The sequence below is a fragment of the Nansenia antarctica genome (genome assembly GCF_963989245.1).
Source record: "Nansenia antarctica genome assembly, chromosome: 12".
Lineage (NCBI taxonomy): Eukaryota > Metazoa > Chordata > Actinopteri > Argentiniformes > Microstomatidae > Nansenia > Nansenia antarctica.
The window spans coordinates 24,528,661-24,546,059 of NC_137682.1; the positions used below are offsets into that span (position 1 = coordinate 24,528,661).

Here is a 17,399-nt window from a genome sequence, read left to right on the forward strand (position 1 = left end):
CAACACATCTGTAGTTATGTTCAAACAAAACAAAATGTCCTAGTTTCCTCCTAGATTTTTCACTTTAGGAGCAAAGTTGCTCTTTGGGAAAAAGCTTAGCCTAGTGCCTTGCCATTAGATCCCCATGCTACGAAATGCATCACGTTTCTCGTAGTGTCTATGTAGTGATCACGTAAAACCCATGGTCCACAAAGGAGCAGGTCAGGAGATAGTTTAGGGACACACTTTCTTTCTGATATACCGACAGAACACCACTGAGAAAAAAGATACCCATACGCATCTATGCAACATAAGTGCATCAGAAATGTCTCGTGGTATAGATCCTCAATCCGATCCATGTGCTGTCTGGGACAGGATACATTCTAGATGTGTTCTCCCATGCAGATGTCACGGGGTGGGAAAAAACATGAGTTCATTATTTTTCTTGTCAGACCAATCTTATCAGGTAAACCATAACACAGACACACAGATTATTACACAGTAAACTGCGGTCAATGGACCATGTAATGACTAGCTACGAGGTGGTGCTTCCTTTACATGTCATCATGACATGGAGTCCCGGAATGTGTACTGTAATAACCACACAACATAACAGGTCGTCTCGGAAATGATCCGACAGCAGTGTCAACGAGGAGGCCAAGTCTGACCTTAGGTCAACGACTCAGGGTTCCCGCGCTGGTCTTAAAAAGCCTTACAGTCTAAAATCCAGCAATCCGATTTATAAGGCCCAAAATGTCAGGTATTCGGTCTAAAAATGAGGTGCTAGGTCTTAAAAACGAGATCCTGCAAGGAAATCAGTCCGACCACATCAATTTACGCAGAAATTAATCAAGCTGGAACCAAAATAAATGCCAATTCGCCTCCTTTTTTGTCTGTGTGGCAGTGAAATCCCTAATTTCATCACCTCGAGGATGACAAGCTACCATATGGTGTCGTGAAGAGGTCTAAAATGATATTCAAAGGGTCTCAAAACAAAAGGTCTTAAATGTGACTTGTTGAAACTTGTAGGAAACCCTGACGACTGAGCTAAACCATCCTTATAAAAGCCTTCATGATGCTCCATCATACCAGTGCTTCTGTTCAAACAAAGAAGTGTGTTGACTACAGACACATCCTGACTACAGACACATCCTGACTACAGACACATCCTCCTGACTACAGACACATCCTCCTGACTACAGACACATCCTCCTGACTACAGACACATCCTGACTACAGACACATCCTCCTGACTACAGACACATCCTGACTACAGACACATCCTCCTGACTACAGACACATCCTCCTGACTACAGACACATCCTCCTGACTACAGACACATCCTCCTGACTACAGACACATCCTCCTGACTACAGACACATCCTCCTGACTACAGACACATCCTCCTGACTACAGACACATCCTCCTGACTACAGACACATCCTGACTACAGACACATCCTGACTACAGACACATCCTCCTGACTACAGACACATCCTGACTACAGACACATCCTGACTACAGACACATCCTCCTGACTACAGACACATCCTGACTACAGACACACCCTGACTACAGACACATCCTCCTGACTACAGACACATCCTCCTGACTACAGACACATCCTGACTACAGACACATCCTGACTACAGACACATCCTCCTGACTACAGACACATCCTCCTGACTACAGACACATCCTCCTGACTACAGACACATCCTGACTACAGACACATCCTCCTGACTACAGACACATCCTCCTGACTACAGACACATCCTCCTGACTACAGACACATCCTGACTACAGACACATCCTGACTACAGACACATCCTCCTGACTACAGACACATCCTCCTAACTACAGACACATCCTCCTGACTACAGACACATCCTCCTGACTACAGACACATCCTGACTACAGACACATCCTCCTGACTACAGACACATCCTCCTGACTACAGACACATCCTAACTACAGACACATCCTCCTGACTACAGACACATCCTCCTGACTACAGACACATCCTCCTGACTACAGACACATCCTCCTGACTACAGACACATCCTCCTAACTACAGACACATCCTCCTGACTACAGACACATCATCCTGACTACAGACACATCCTGACTACAGACACATCCTCCTGACTACAGACACATCCTCCCGACTACAGACACATCCTGACTACAGACACATCCTCCTGACTACAGACACATCCTCCTGACTACAGACACATCCTCCTGACTACAGACACATCCTCCTGACTACAGACACATCCTCCTGACTACAGACACATCCTCCTGACTACAGACACATCCTCCTGACTACAGACACATCCTCCTGACTACAGACACATCCTGACTACAGACACATCCTGACTACAGACACATCCTCCTGACTACAGACACATCCTCCTGACTACAGACACATCCTGACTACAGACACATCCTCCTGACTACAGACACATCCTCCTGACTACAGACACATCCTCCTGACTACAGACACATCCTGACTACAGACACATCCTGACTACAGACACATCCTCCTGACTACAGACACATCCTCCTGACTACAGACACATCCTGACTACAGACACATCCTCCTGACTACAGACACATCCTCCTGACTACAGACACATCCTCCTGACTACAGACACATCCTCCTGACTACAGACACATCCTCCTGACTACAGACACATCCTCTTGACGACAGACACATCCTCCTGACTACAGACACATCCTCCTGACTACAGACACATCCTGACTACAGACACATCCTCCTGACTACAGACACATCCTGACTACAGACACATCCTGACTACAGACACACCCTCCTGACTACAGACACATCCTGACTACAGACACATCCTCCTGACTACAGACACATCCTGACTACAGACACACCCTCCTGACTACAGACACATCCTGACTACAGACACATCCTCCCGACTACAGACACATCCTCCTGACTACAGACACATCCTGACTACAGACACATCCTCCTGACTACAGACACATCCTGACTACAGACACATCCTCCTGACTACAGACACATCCTGACTACAGACACATCCTCCTGACTACAGACACATCCTGACTACAGACACATCCTGACTACAGAAACATCCTGACTACAGACACATCCTCCTGACTACAGACACATCCTCCTGACTACAGACACATCCTCCTGACTACAGACACATCCTCCTGACTACAGACACATCCTCCTGACTACAGACACATCCTCCTGACTACAGACACATCCTCCTGACTACAGACACATCCTCCTGACTACAGACACATCCTCCTGACTACAGACACATCCTCCTGACTACAGACACATCCTCCTGACTACAGACACATCCTCCTGACTACAGACACATCACACTGACTACAGACACATCCTCCTGACTACAGACACATCACACTGACAGTGTCTGACTGAACGACAGGCTGTGGTATGGCAGAATGGCTAAGAGAAAATGTGATATATGAGTAGTAATAATAATAATAATAATAATAATAATAATAATAATAATAATGATGATGATAATAATAGCACGGGATTACTGTCACAGTCACCAATAATAATAATAATAATAATAATAATAATAATAATAATAATAATAATAATTCATTGAATTTATATAGCGCTTTTCCGAGGCTCAAAGACGCTGGCAATGGCTCTAATGTAATGTACTGTTTATAAACAACGTACACTATATAAATATAGTTCTATAAATATATATAGCAAGTCAACAACAACCTACGGGTAACGCCAGCTAAGCTATCTTAACAACATGACATTAATAATGTCACATCACACTGTCCAGTCATCTATCATATCTGTCCAGTCCTCTGTCTCTGTCTCTCAGTCTCTCCCAGATCCACCCAGGAGGAACGTTACTGTACTGGAAGCACGGAGCAAACCTCACCTTTCTCGGCGGCGGCTGCATATTTGAGTATTGACATGGATGGTATATTCCTCAAGAAAACCTTTTATTCTGCAAAAAATAGATGATGCCAGGGGGCTGGATAATTCCTGGATAATTCCTTGGAAAACCTCCTAAGAAGGAGTGGGAGAACGGAGCAGACAGTCAGATGTGGACTCCGGCGGCCATGACAGATAGATAGAGAGACTAGCTCCACACTGGCAGACAGACGTCAGGGCGCTGCGCGGTGGTCCAGAGGCAGAGATACACCAGGAGAGGAGGGAGGGGGGACGGACAGAGGCAGAGAGTACACCAGGAGAGGAGGGAGGGGGGAGAGTACACCAGGAGAGGAGGGAGGGGGGAGAGTACACCAGGAGAGGAGGGAGGGGGGAGAGTACACCAGGAGAGGAGAGAGGGAGGGAGAGAGTACACCAGGAGAGGAGGGAGGGAGAGAGTACACCAGGAGAGGAGGGAGGGGGGGGACACCAGGAGAGGAGGGAGGGAGGGAGAGAGTACACCAGGAGAGGAGGGAGGGGGGGGGAGAGTACACCAGGAGAGGAGGGAGGGGGGAGTACACCAGGAGAGGAGGGAGGGAGAGAGTACACCAGGAGAGGAGGGAGGGAGAGAGTACACCAGGAGAGGAGGGAGGGAGGGAGTACACCAGGAGAGGAGGGAGGGAGAGAGTACACCAGGAGAGGAGGGAGGGAGAGAGTACACCAGGAGAGGAGGGAGGGGAGAGAGTACACCAGGAGAGGAGGGAGGGGGGAGAGTACACCAGGAGAGGAGGGAGGGAGAGAGTACACCAGGAGAGGAGGGAGGGGGGGGGACACCAGGAGGGGGGGGGACACCAGGAGAGGAGGGAGGGGGGAGAGTACACCAGGAGAGGAGGGAGGGGGGAGAGTACACCAGGAGAGGAGGGAGGGGGGGGGACACCAGGAGAGGAGGGAGGGAGAGAGTACACCAGGAGAGGAGGGAGGGAGAGAGTACACCAGGAGAGGAGGGAGGGAGGGGAGGAGGCAGAGAGTACACCAGGAGAGGAGGGAGGGGGGGGGACAGAGGCAGAGAGTACACCAGGAGAGGAGGGAGGGGGGGGGACAGAGGCAGAGAGTACACCAGGAGAGGAGGGAGGGAGGGGGACAGAGGCAGAGAGTACACCAGGAGAGGAGGGGGGGGGACAGAGTCAGAGAGTACACCAGGAGAGGAGGGAGGGGGGGGGGACAGAGGCAGAGAGTACACCAGGAGAGGAGGGGGGGGGGACACCAGGAGAGGAGGGAGGGAGGGGGGACAGAGTCAGAGAGTACACCAGGAGAGGAGGGAGGGGGGAGGGGGGACAGAGGCAGAGAGTACACCAGGAGAGGAGGGAGGGAGGGGGGACAGAGTCAGAGAGTACACCAGGAGAGGAGGGAGGGGGGAGGGGGGACAGAGTCAGAGAGTACACCAGGAGAGGAGGGAGGGACAGAGTACACCAGGAGAGGAGGGAGGGAGGGAGAGTACACCAGGAGAGGAGGGAGGGAGGGAGAGTACACCAGGAGAGGAGGGAGGGAGAGTACACCAGGAGAGGAGGGAGGGAGGGAGAGTACACCAGGAGAGGAGGGAGGGGGGGGGGGGACAGAGTCAGAGAGTACACCAGGAGAGGAGGGAGGGAGGGGGGGCAGAGGCAGAGAGTACACCAGGAGAGGAGGGAGGGGGGAGAGTACACCAGGAGAGGAGGGAGGGAGGGAGAGTACACCAGGAGAGGAGGGAGGGAGGGACAGAGTACACCAGGAGAGGAGGGAGGGGGGGGGGGGGACAGAGTCAGAGAGTACACCAGGAGAGGAGGGAGGGAGGGGGGGCAGAGGCAGAGAGTACACCAGGAGAGGAGGGAGGGGGGGGGGGGGAATCGACTGGGCATCCCTCTAAATGAGGCTCAACGGTGACACCCTGTGGTGATGGGAGGTAATGCATGTCAAAGTAAATGACAATGGCAGAAATGGTCTCGTAACGTTCTGCCTGATCTGCTGCAGCCCTCGTGACCAGGCATTAAACCCTTAGACCGTTTATTATGGGCTCAGAACATATTATGATATTTTCAATTTCATTCGTGAAAGTACAATGGCGGCATGGACTGTGATCATCGCAGCCTATCTATGCTTCTTTGGAACATCCACCTGCATAGCAACAAGAAACCGCAGTCGATCAAAGAATCATCGATTCAGAGTGAAGCAAAACAACCCAGACGGCACAGGACAGTACAATGATGTACCGCCCCCTCCTGGTGTAAATTATTAGTACAACTATTAGTGCCCATACATTTACCCACAATTATATAATGCCCAGTGGACTTGCTTCAGTTCTTGCTGATACTTATTAGTGGGCTTGCTTTAGCAAGTTCAACTATTGTTGTTGCTCATACATAATAGATATCTCTAACTATCTATCTATCTATCTATCTATCTATCTATCTATCTATCTATCTATCTATCTATCTATCTATCTATCTATCTATCTATCTATCTATCTATCTATCTATCTATCTATCTACACTACCGGTCAAAAGTTTTAGAGCACCTCAATTTTCCCAGTTTTTATTGAAATGTACGCAGTTTAATGTAGTCTGAAATTAAAACATAAATTGGAGATAAATAAATAAATCATGGAACTATTCTGTTTAACACAACTTCATCTAAATGTTTGACTCATCAAAGAAGCCACCTTTTCCAGATATAACAGGTAGTTTTGACATAGAGCTAGAAGTATGTTTTGGGTCATTATCTTGCTGTAGGATGAACCCCTGACCAACACTGCAATGTGCTGTGGTAGCCCTTTTGGTTCAGGGTGCCAGTCACTTTGTGCCGACGTTGGATCCACCAAAAGAGCCCCAGATCATGACGCTTCCTCCTCCATGTTTGACAGTTGGTGTCATACACTGAGGAACCAGCCTGTCACCTTCTTGACGGCGTACAAAAATCCTGTGTGATGAATGCTGGTGCGTCATGGCCCAAGCAAGCCTCTTTTTCTTATTTTGCCATTTTATCAAAGGCTTTCTTACTGCCACTCGACCTGTCAAGCCTGCAGCTTGAAGTCTTCTCTTCTCTTTAAGCTGTGCTTGAAGCTGTTGTCCTGTGAAACGCCTATCACGCAAGCTGTTGACTTGCAGAAACTTGTCTTTTGATTCTGTTATGGCTTTGAGTCTCCTGGACCTCTTCCTGTCAGTTTCCTCTAGTTTCCATGTGCCTTTTGGTGGTGTGGGGACTACTCACGGACACCTTGGCTTACTTTGCAATTTCTCTAAAGGAAAGATACACTTTTAATGGTTATAATGGTCTACCTGTATTCCTTTGTTAATTGCCTTTTCATTGCCACTAGGCTACTTCTCGTAGTGCAATATAGTCCAAATAATGCTTCAGAAGGTGTAGTAACGCAGTCTGTTCCAACACAGAGCCCAGCAATCACAGACGGACCCAGACGAATTTGGACCAGCCCAATAACGGCCAGATCAAGTCATATCACGACTAGTTAGGCCCAGAATATCTGGCCCAGAATATCAGTGTGGAACATCATTAAAAAGAAAAATAACACACTGATGAGATCAGCAATCGCAAACGGGCTGGTAGGACAAGGAAGACTTCCACAGTGGATGGCCAAAGAATGCTCACCATAATTAAAAAAAAATAAAAAATGAATTCAATAATGAAATAACACATGACATATTCTAAGATGTGACATGATGTTTTATTTGCTTATGGTTTAGATTTGGCCTTCAAAATCTTGGGTTCTCTCAAAGGCAATGGTTAGTAAGGCGCTACAGTCCAACGAGTGAAATATTAAAGGAATACATTACAATGGTGATTGTTTGAGTTCAATGTAATGAGTTGGTAGTTGTGTAGGATATAGTAAGAGAGAACCATTACTGAGTATTCCAGATATCACATTTAACACATACAGTACATACACATCATGTTGCGTTCCTGGTGGACCAGTGTTGACTGTGTTTGTCTAAGTGACAGAGCCAGGCCCAGAGCGGATAGCCATGGCTGGGGCTAAGGTTATGGGTCATGTAATCATTAATACACAGTGTTTTTGTAACAAGTAAGACATTAATCACACCTTCTCACTTCTCTTTTCTCCACTTCCAACTGCATGTGCACACGCACGCACACACACACACACACACACACACACACACACACACACACACACACACACACACACACACACACACACATCCCTCTCACCCCTCTCACCACCCACACAAAAGTCTGTGTGACTGGCACAGTGAGAGAAAATGGCTGACGTGTTTTAGATGATACTAATTTAAGGTCCTTAAGTATGGTTTTATGATCTGGCTCGGGAGTGTTTTCTTGGTCGTACTCAGGTAAGACAGTGTTGACATGACGCACGTCTCTATTACAGGTTAAAACTGTGTGTGTGTGTGTGTGTCCGGAGGGTTGGGGTAGGGGGTGTTGCAGGCGTAGAGGTCATTGGGTAATTTTACATTTGTTAGGTTCTCCTTATCAAATAGAAGTTTGAGTATGAGTTAGAATTTTGTTGACTTGTTCAAACAAACAAAAAATTCAAAAAGCTTTAGGAGGGTCACTCTATGGTTTTGGAAACTACTATTATAAACACTCATGATACACATACAGACAACATAAATGATCCACTCAAAGTAAACTGATGAAATTCGTCTCATTCCAATATTTTGTACATAGTCATAGCCCTGGCAAAATCTATTGTGTTGCTTGAAATTATGATAGATTGAAATCTTGATGTTCTTAGCGACAGAACAGAGGCTTCTGAGGGTACAACCAGAACTGTGCTCTGTTTGGTAATTAGTCCTGTTGTAAGTAACATGTTAATATTGTTAAGTTATGGGTATGTAAAGTACGTAAAGTTATACGTTTTGGGTACATAGCCTAAAGTTACCGCTTTCTTCAACTCCTCTCCTTTATTTGTATTAATCTGTTAACATACATGAAAACAATACAGGTTATTTTTCAATGCTTATGGGGTCGCCCAGCTGACGCAGTTGATCTTTGTCTGCCCTCAGTTGGATTTGGTCTCACATCACACCGTCTACTCCAGAAGCTAACATACTAACCTATCACAGAGAAGCTAACATACTAACCTATCACAGAGAAGCTAACATACTAACCTATCACAGTAGAGGCCAGAAGCTAACATACTAACCCATCACTGTAGAGGCCTGATCTGCTACACTCACATTGGGTATTGATTTGTTTGTTTGATTTGTTTGTTTCTCATTTGAACTCTTGTTATCACATGTCCTCCTTACTGTCTGGCTGTTATCACATGTCCTCCTTACTGTCTGGCTGTTATCACATGTCCTCCTTACCGTCTTGCTGTTATCACATGTCCTCCTTACTGTCTGGCTAAAACATTCTTGAGTTGCTTTTAACCACAGATCTAGGATCATATTACCATACTAACAATCCTAACCTTAACCATTAGGAGAATGAGAAAGTACATACAGCCCAGAATGGTAGGTAATTCCTGAACCTTATGAGTGTGTGTGTGTGTGTGTGTGTGTGTGTGTGTGTGTGTGTGTGTGTGTGTGTGTGTGTGTGTGTGTGGTGTGTGTGTGTGTGTGTGTGCATGCTGAAACTTGCTGATCATGCTCACACCTACACAGGTTCTGCTTACCAGCCAAATAGTTCAGGAAGGCTATCACACACTCACAGTCACAAGTATAGATACTTTGTTCGGCTGCCCTCAGGCAGGCGGTTCAGGACCATGTCCGCAAGGACAAATAGACTGAAGCTCAGCTTCTACCCTAGGGCCATTCAGGCCCTGAACACAGCAAAGACCTAGGTTCTAGGCCCTGGACAATCTAGACAATTTGATGGCAGCTACTAGATTGTAATCATAAGTGCAATATTGAAATACAACTGTGAACATTTCAAACCTGCAAACTGCGACACTTTAAATGAATGTGCAATAACACTATGTGCAATATGACAACCCTTGTGTACATATGGTTCAGAGATAGGAAATGTTAGGATATTTATAGCATAGCATAGAGTACAGCACAGTGTTTTATTTGTATAGTATAGTAGTATAGTATAGTGGATAGTGTATATAGCCTTTATTTATGTAAACCAGCTCTTTTCCCTTCTTGTTTTTAGTAAAAAAAAAAATCCTAGCACCAGGGGAGCCCCCCCTCCTAAATGTCGATGTATGGTACCTGTACTGTATTAATGACAATAAAGACCATTCATTCAGATACACGTTGCACAAGACCGTGACAAGACAGTGTTGACTGGTATATGTCTGCGGAGACAACACATGAAAATACCAAAACTCTGGTCTATGGAGGACATCTTTAGGAAATGTGTATACAGATTCAATATGTGGAACATTCTTCATAAAGGAAATACTGTATGTCAAACTCCAACGGCCAGCTAGGAGCATGCATGCATATTCCAACTGCAAGTAAATGGAGCTACAGGATGTCTACAACCCTCTTTATCCTGCCTAATAACACGCTGCACCCCGCCTCTGGAACTCTCTCCCCCAGCCACTCAGAGACTCACCCTCACTCTCTCTGGAACTCTCTCCCCCAGCCACTCAGAGACTCTGGAACTCTCTCCCCCAGCCACTCAGAGACTCTGGAACTCTCTCCCTCAGCCACTCAGAGACTCTGGAACTCTCTCCCCCAGCCACTCAGAGACTCTGGAACTCTCTCCCTCAGCCACTCAGAGACTCTGGAACTCTCTCCCTCAGCCACTCAGAGACTCTGGAACTCTCTCCCTCAGCCACACAGAGACTCTGGAACTCTCTCCCCCAGCCACTCAGAGACTCTGGAACTCTCTCCCTCAGCCACTCAGAGACTCTGGAACTCTCTCCCTCAGCCACACAGAGACTCTGGAACTCTCTCCCCCAGCCACTCAGAGACTCTGGAACTCTCTCCCCCAGCCACTCAGAGACTCTGGAACTCTCTCCCCCAGCCACTCAGAGACTCACACTGACTCTCCACTTTTAAATCCTGACTCAAAACCTACCTGTTCTCCCATGCATACAACCATCTCCCTCCCTCCCCTGGACATTGCTGTATTAATTGTTTCCTGTGCCTGTTCGTTAATACTGTGTTCTGTACATGTGCTCATGTTATCTGTTGCTTGTTGTTTCCGTGTTTCTGTATATCCTTACTGTCAGCGTCTTTGAGCCCCGGAAAAGCGCTATATAAGTATAATGAATTCTTATTATTATGTCGTAAATGTAAAGCCCTTAAAACCTCTCTGTGTGTGTGTCTCCGTGTCTCTCTCTCTCTCTCTTTATTTAACCTGTGGCTTCTGGTCTTCTCCTCAGGCCTGTTTATCAACACAAATGTCTGTCTTCAATGTCTTCAATCACTCCGACTACGCCAACTCTTCATCCGACGAGAGCAGCGAGTACTGCCGCTTCGAGGAGGAATTCAAGTACATTCTGCTCCCTGTTAGCTACGCTCTGGTCTGTGTGATCGGCTTGGCTCTCAACGCCACGGCGATGTACGTCATCGTGTTCCGCACGAAGCGCTGGAAACCCTCCACGGTGTACATGTTCAACCTGACAGTCTGTGACACTCTCTACATCCTCACCCTGCCCTTCCTCATCTACTACTACGCCGACGGGAACGACTGGCCCTTCAGCGACCCCCTCTGCAAACTCATCCGCTTCCTCTTTTACGCCAACCTCTACGGCTCCATCCTGTTCTTGTGCTGCATCAGCCTGCACCGTTTCCTGGGTGTGTGTTACCCGGTCCGCTCGTTGAGCTGGGTGAGCGCCCGTCGCGCCCGGCTGGTTTCGGTAGCCGTGTGGGCGTGTGTGCTGCTCTGTCAGGCTCCGGTCCTCTATTTCTCACGCACGAAGGACGAGGGGACGGAGAGGGTGTGCTACGACACGACCAGCCCCGAATTATTCGACGACTTCCTGGTCTATAGCTCGGCCGTGTCCGTGTTGATGTTCGCGCTGCCTTTCATGGTGGTGATGGTGTGTTACGGCCTGATGGTGAGGAAGCTTTTGGAGCCGAGCTGGGGGGAGGGGCTGGGCGAAGGAGGCGCCGGGGGGCTGGCGGCCCTGCGCTCCAAACAGAAGTCTGTGAAGATGATTATTATCGTGCTGGCGGCGTTCATGCTGTGCTTCCTGCCCTTCCACCTGACCCGAAGCCTGTACTACTCCTTCAGATACCTGAGGCAGGTCAACCCCTCACAGGTGAGGTACCAGAACTTTGTTCAGATGCCACAGAACTGTACTGTACCCAGTAAACAAAGAGTCCAAAAGACGTCCTCAGGGAAGCCGGAATGTGAGTTCAGATGACGTCTTATGGACTACAGAAGTCGATTCTGTAGTCCATAAGACGTCCCAAAGACATCATCTGGACGTCCTAGAAAGACGTCATCTGAACCCACATTCCGGCTTCCCTGAGGACGTCTTTTGGACTCTTTGTTTACTGGGTAACTACTATATTGAATACACAGTATTACTGCAACCTACAACTGTACTTTGCTCTATTGGAATAACTAGCCTATATCAAGCTTTTGTGCCAAAATGTTATCATTATAAAGCACTTTTTCTTTCAATCTCCCTTCCTAGGTGAGCTGCGGGCTTTTGGAAGCTGCTAGCCTGGCCTATAAGGTGACACGGCCCCTAGCGAGCGCTAACAGCTGCCTTGACCCCATCCTCTATTTCCTGGCTGGACAGGGAGCCCGTAGCAACCTCACCAAGAAGAGCAAGGTGTTACCTAGGAAACCGGGAAGTGTGACAGCAGCCCTATCGACACCGCTTTGACCAACAACAAAGGACAATCCAAAAACAATATCCTAATATCTCTAATAGGTCTGAGGAGCTTTGGAACTTCAAGCTGCTTCCATTGGAATAACCCCTTTGATATGTTCTAATGAAGAGATGGACAAGGGCAAAGACACTGGATGACCGGTCCCTCTAAATGGAATATCACCATTCCCGAATTGGATCCCGGATATCCGTCAAAGTTGACCATTTACAGAGACATCATAATTGCACCTTGATGATATTATAATACATTTTTAATTGTATCATTATGGCGGTGTCTATTATTGTTGTGTCTTCCTGATACTGCCTGGTACACATTTAGATACTCCATAGAGGACCTACTCTTCATTTAGATACTCCATAGAGGACCTACTCTTCATTTAGATACTCCATAGAGGACCTACTCTTCATTTAGATACTCCATAGAGGACCTACTCTTCATTTAGATACTCCATAGAGGACCTACTCTTCGGGAACAGGCAGTAGTGGTTCTCTTAACACCTAAATGACACTGGCGACGTTACCTCAGCGGCGCGTGGCGGAACTTTTGCTTTGCCTATTTTTCTTACGCCACTTGCGTGTCTACCACGGAGCTGCTACAGTCAGCCCTATCTTTGTATATTGAGTTTGTCTTTGATAATGGCCATCAATAATATACAATATAATGTTTCATTTCACTTCATTATGAATTGTTCTGGGTTCAGTCTCTGCTGTGAGCGATTAGAAAAGTGAAAGGGTTATAAACAGAATGCAGTCGCGCCACACGGGGTCATCCCTATGTTCCCCGGGTCCTATGTTCCCCGGGTCCTATGTTCCCCGATTTCTTAGCTCCGCTTCCGAAAAAGGGTTCTATGTTCCCCGGGTCCTATGTTCCCCGGGTCCTATGTTCCCCGCTTCCGAAAAAGGGTCCTATGTTCCCCGGGTCCTATGTTCCCCGCTTCCGAAAAAGGGTCCTATGTTCCCCGGGTCCTATGTTCCCCGCTTCCGAAAAAGGGTCCTATGTTCCCCGGGTCCTATGTTCCCCGCTCCCGCAAAAGGGTCCTATGTTCCCCGCTCCAGCGAGTTAACGTGACGTCATAATGCTCCGTGTTGATGAGTGTAACTCCCTAGATCATTTTCGAGATGGAATTGAAAATCTTATATTCCTAAAAGAACACCAGTGACAGTGTATATACGTATATATACACATTATTACATATTTTTTCTATATTTTTGTCAAACGAAATCAAATAAATACAGTAGAGATATCAATCCAAAATATAGGCTTTTATTGCAACCAACTAATTAAACTATGTTTGTGCATATGGTTCAATTTACTTCAAACAGTAAACCTAAATAATAACAATAATAACAATAACAATAATAATTAAATTAGGCCAATAATAATAATAACAACAACATAGGCCAAAGTGCTATCCAAATAAAGGTGCAAAAATGCAAAAAAAAAAAAAAAAAAGGGAACAAAAGTCTACCCCTTTCGATCTAGGCCATAAGGACGCTACGGCTGACAGCCCTCCAGTATGAAGCCAGATGTCTGAGGGCCTGAATATATTGTTCTTTCAGCCTCAGTAGACGGGCCTCCAACTCCCTCCACGGAGGGAGCGGGGAACATAGGACCCGGGGAACATAGGACCCTTTTTCGGAAGCGGGGAACATAGGACCCGGGGAACATAGGACCCTTTTTCGGAAGCGGGGAACATAGGACCCTTTTTCGGAAGCGGGGAACCGGGGAACATAGGACCCGGGGAACATAGGACCTGGGGAACATAGGTACGCTCCCGCGCACACACAGACACACAGACAGGGAGACACAGAGAGAAGCAAAGAGGCCACATCGGGTGTGTCTGTGTGTGTGTGTGTGTGTGTGTGTGTGTGTGTGTGTGTGTGAACGAGAGAGAGAGAGAACGAGAGAAAGAGTAGTAGACAAATCATTCAGAACATGAGCATTTCCACGGGAATGATATTTGTTTTAATATTCCGCAATCGTGCCAACGACATGTCATTTCACGCGACACAATGTTGCCTGGCAAGAGAATACCGAACACAGAGAGAGAGAGAGGGAGAAATCACTGGAAAAATACTGAAATCACCTGATGTTCTTTTAACTTATTAAGATAATATAATTACAGTCGACGTGGGGTTTCTGCTTTGAAACAGATAGTGGAAGTGTTGATTTAAATATATATATATATATATATTTACAGATGTAGACATTGAAACTGTAGTCTATGTTACTGGTAGATCATTTTCACGTCGGCCTCATGCGCTGAAAAATAGACGACAGTCCGACTCGATAGCGAAGCGAGCAGTTGACATCAGTATGAGGCGCACGTGAGAGTGGCTCTCATGCAGCCTGTGGAGACGCTCCAACCTGTTAAGATGGCCGCCTAAATGAGACTCACAGGCGCCGCTGAGGTAAGGTAAGGTAGACTGAGGTAAGGTAGACTAAGGTAAGGTGAGGTAGACTGAGGTAAGATAGACTGAGGTAAGATAGACTGAGGTAAGGTAGACTGAGGTAAGATAGACTGAGGTAAGATAGACTGAGGTAAGATAGACTGAGGTAAGGCAGACTGAGGTAAGGTAGACTGAGGTAAGGTAGACTGAGGTAAGATAGACTGAGGTAAGATAGACTGAGGTAAGATAGACTGAGGTAAGATAGACTGAGGTAAGGTAGACTGAGGTAAGGCAGACTGAGGTAAGATAGACTGAGGTAAGGTAGACTGAGGTGAGGTAGACTGAGGTAAGATAGACTGAGGTAAGATAGACTGAGGTAAGATAGACTGAGGTAAGATAGACTGAGGTAAGATAGACTGAGGTAAGATAGACTGAGGTAAGATAGACTGAGGTAAGGTAAGATAGACTGAGGTAAGATAGACTGAGGTAAGATAGACTGAGGTAAGGTAGACTGAGGTAAGATAGACTGAGGTAAGGTAGACTGAGGTAAGGTAGACTGAGGTAAGATAGACTGAGGTAAGATAGACTGAGGTAAGGTAAGGTAGACTGAGGTAAGATAGACTGAGGTAAGATAGACTGAGGTAAGATAGACTGAGGTAAGATAGACTGAGGTAAGGTAGACTGAGGTAAGATAGACTGAGGTAAGATAGACTGAGGTAAGGTAGACTGAGGTAAGGTAGACTGAGGTAAGATAGACTGAGGTAAGATAGACTGAGGTAAGATAGACTGAGGTAAGATAGACTGAGGTAAGATAGACTGAGGTAAGATAGACTGAGGTAAGATAGACTGAGGTAAGGTAGACTGAGGTAAGATAGACTGAGGTGAGATAGACTGAGGTAAGATAGACTGAGGTAAGGTAGACTGAGGTAAGGTAGACTGAGGTAAGGTAGACTGAGGTAAGATAGACTGAGGTAAGATAGACTGAGGTAAGATAGACTGAGGTAAGGTAGACTGAGGTAAGATAGACTGAGGTAAGGTAGACTGAGGTAAGGTAGACTGAGGTAAGATAGACTGAGGTAAGATAGACTGAGGTAAGGTAGACTGAGGTAAGATAGACTGAGGTAAGATAGACTGAGGTAAGATAGACTGAGGTAAGATAGACTGAGGTAAGATAGACTGAGGTAAGGTAGACTGAGGTAAGATAGACTGAGGTAAGATAGACTGAGGTAAGGTAGACTGAGGTAAGATAGACTGAGGTAAGGCAGACTGAGGTAAGATAGACTGAGGTAAGATAGACTGAGGTAAGATAGACTGAGGTAAGATAGACTGAGGTAAGGTAGACTGAGGTAAGGTAGACTGAGGTAAGATAGACTGAGGTAAGGTAGACTGAGGTAAGATAGACTGAGGTAAGGCAGACTGAGGTAAGATAGACTGAGGTAAGGTAGACTGAGGTAAGATAGACTGAGGTAAGGCAGACTGAGGTAAGATAGACTGAGGTAAGATAGACTGAGGTAAGATAGACTGAGGTAAGATAGACTGAGGTAAGGTAGACTGAGGTAAGATAGACTGAGGTAAGGTAGACTGAGGTAAGGTAGACTGAGGTAAGATAGACTGAGGTAAGATAGACTGAGGTAAGATAGACTGAGGTAAGGTAGACTGAGGTAAGATAGACTGAGGTAAGATAGACTGAGGTAAGATAGACTGAGGTAAGATAGACTGAGGTAAGATAGACTGAGGTAAGGTAGACTGAGGTAAGATAGACTGAGGTAAGGTAGACTGAGGTAAGGTAGACTGAGGTAAGATAGACTGAGGTAAGATAGACTGAGGTAAGGTAGACTGAGGTAAGATAGACTGAGGTAAGATAGACTGAGGTAAGGTAGACTGAGGTAAGATAGACTGAGGTAAGATAGACTGAGGTAAGGTAGACTGAGGTAAGATAGACTGAGGTAAGATAGACTGAGGTAAGATAGACTGAGGTAAGGTAGACTGAGGTAAGATAGACTGAGGTAAGGTAGACTGAGGTAAGATAGACTGAGGTAAGATAGACTGAGGTAAGACAGACTGAGGTAAGGCAGACTGAGGTAAGGTAGACTGAGGTAAGGTAGACTGAGGTAAGATAGACTGAGGTAAGGTAGACTGAGGTAAGATAGACTGAGGTAAGGTAGACTGAGGTAAGATAGACTGAGGTAAGATAGACTGAGGTAAGATAGACTGAGGTAAGATAGACTGAGGTAAGATAGACTGAGGTAAGATAGACTGAGGTAAGATAGACTGAGGTAAGATAGACTGAGGTAAGGTAGACTGAGGTAAGATAGACTGAGGTAA

The 17,399-nt window shown here is 46.4% G+C and overlaps 2 protein-coding genes across 2 annotated transcripts in view; one reads left to right on the forward strand and one right to left on the reverse strand.

Annotated features, from left to right (window-relative positions):
• Positions 1-3,935, reverse strand: part of fchsd2 (FCH and double SH3 domains 2) — a gene marked incomplete at both ends in the record, with an annotated part of 65,645 nt that extends 61,710 nt beyond the window's left edge. The window contains one exon of the mRNA XM_080542912.1: positions 3,915-3,935. Within this exon, the coding sequence (XP_080399038.1) occupies positions 3,915-3,935 (21 nt within the window). The remainder of the gene's footprint in view (positions 1-3,914) is intronic.
• Positions 3,936-11,237: 7,302 nt separating this feature from the next.
• On the forward strand, positions 11,238-12,677 carry p2ry2.1 (purinergic receptor P2Y2, tandem duplicate 1; the record flags this gene model as incomplete). The annotated part of the gene is made up of 2 exons (XM_080543661.1): positions 11,238-12,101; positions 12,483-12,677. The coding sequence occupies 2 exons, from the start codon at positions 11,238-11,240 to the stop codon at positions 12,675-12,677; spliced, it is 1,059 nt and encodes a 352-aa protein (XP_080399787.1).
• Positions 12,678-17,399: the final 4,722 nt, after the last annotated feature.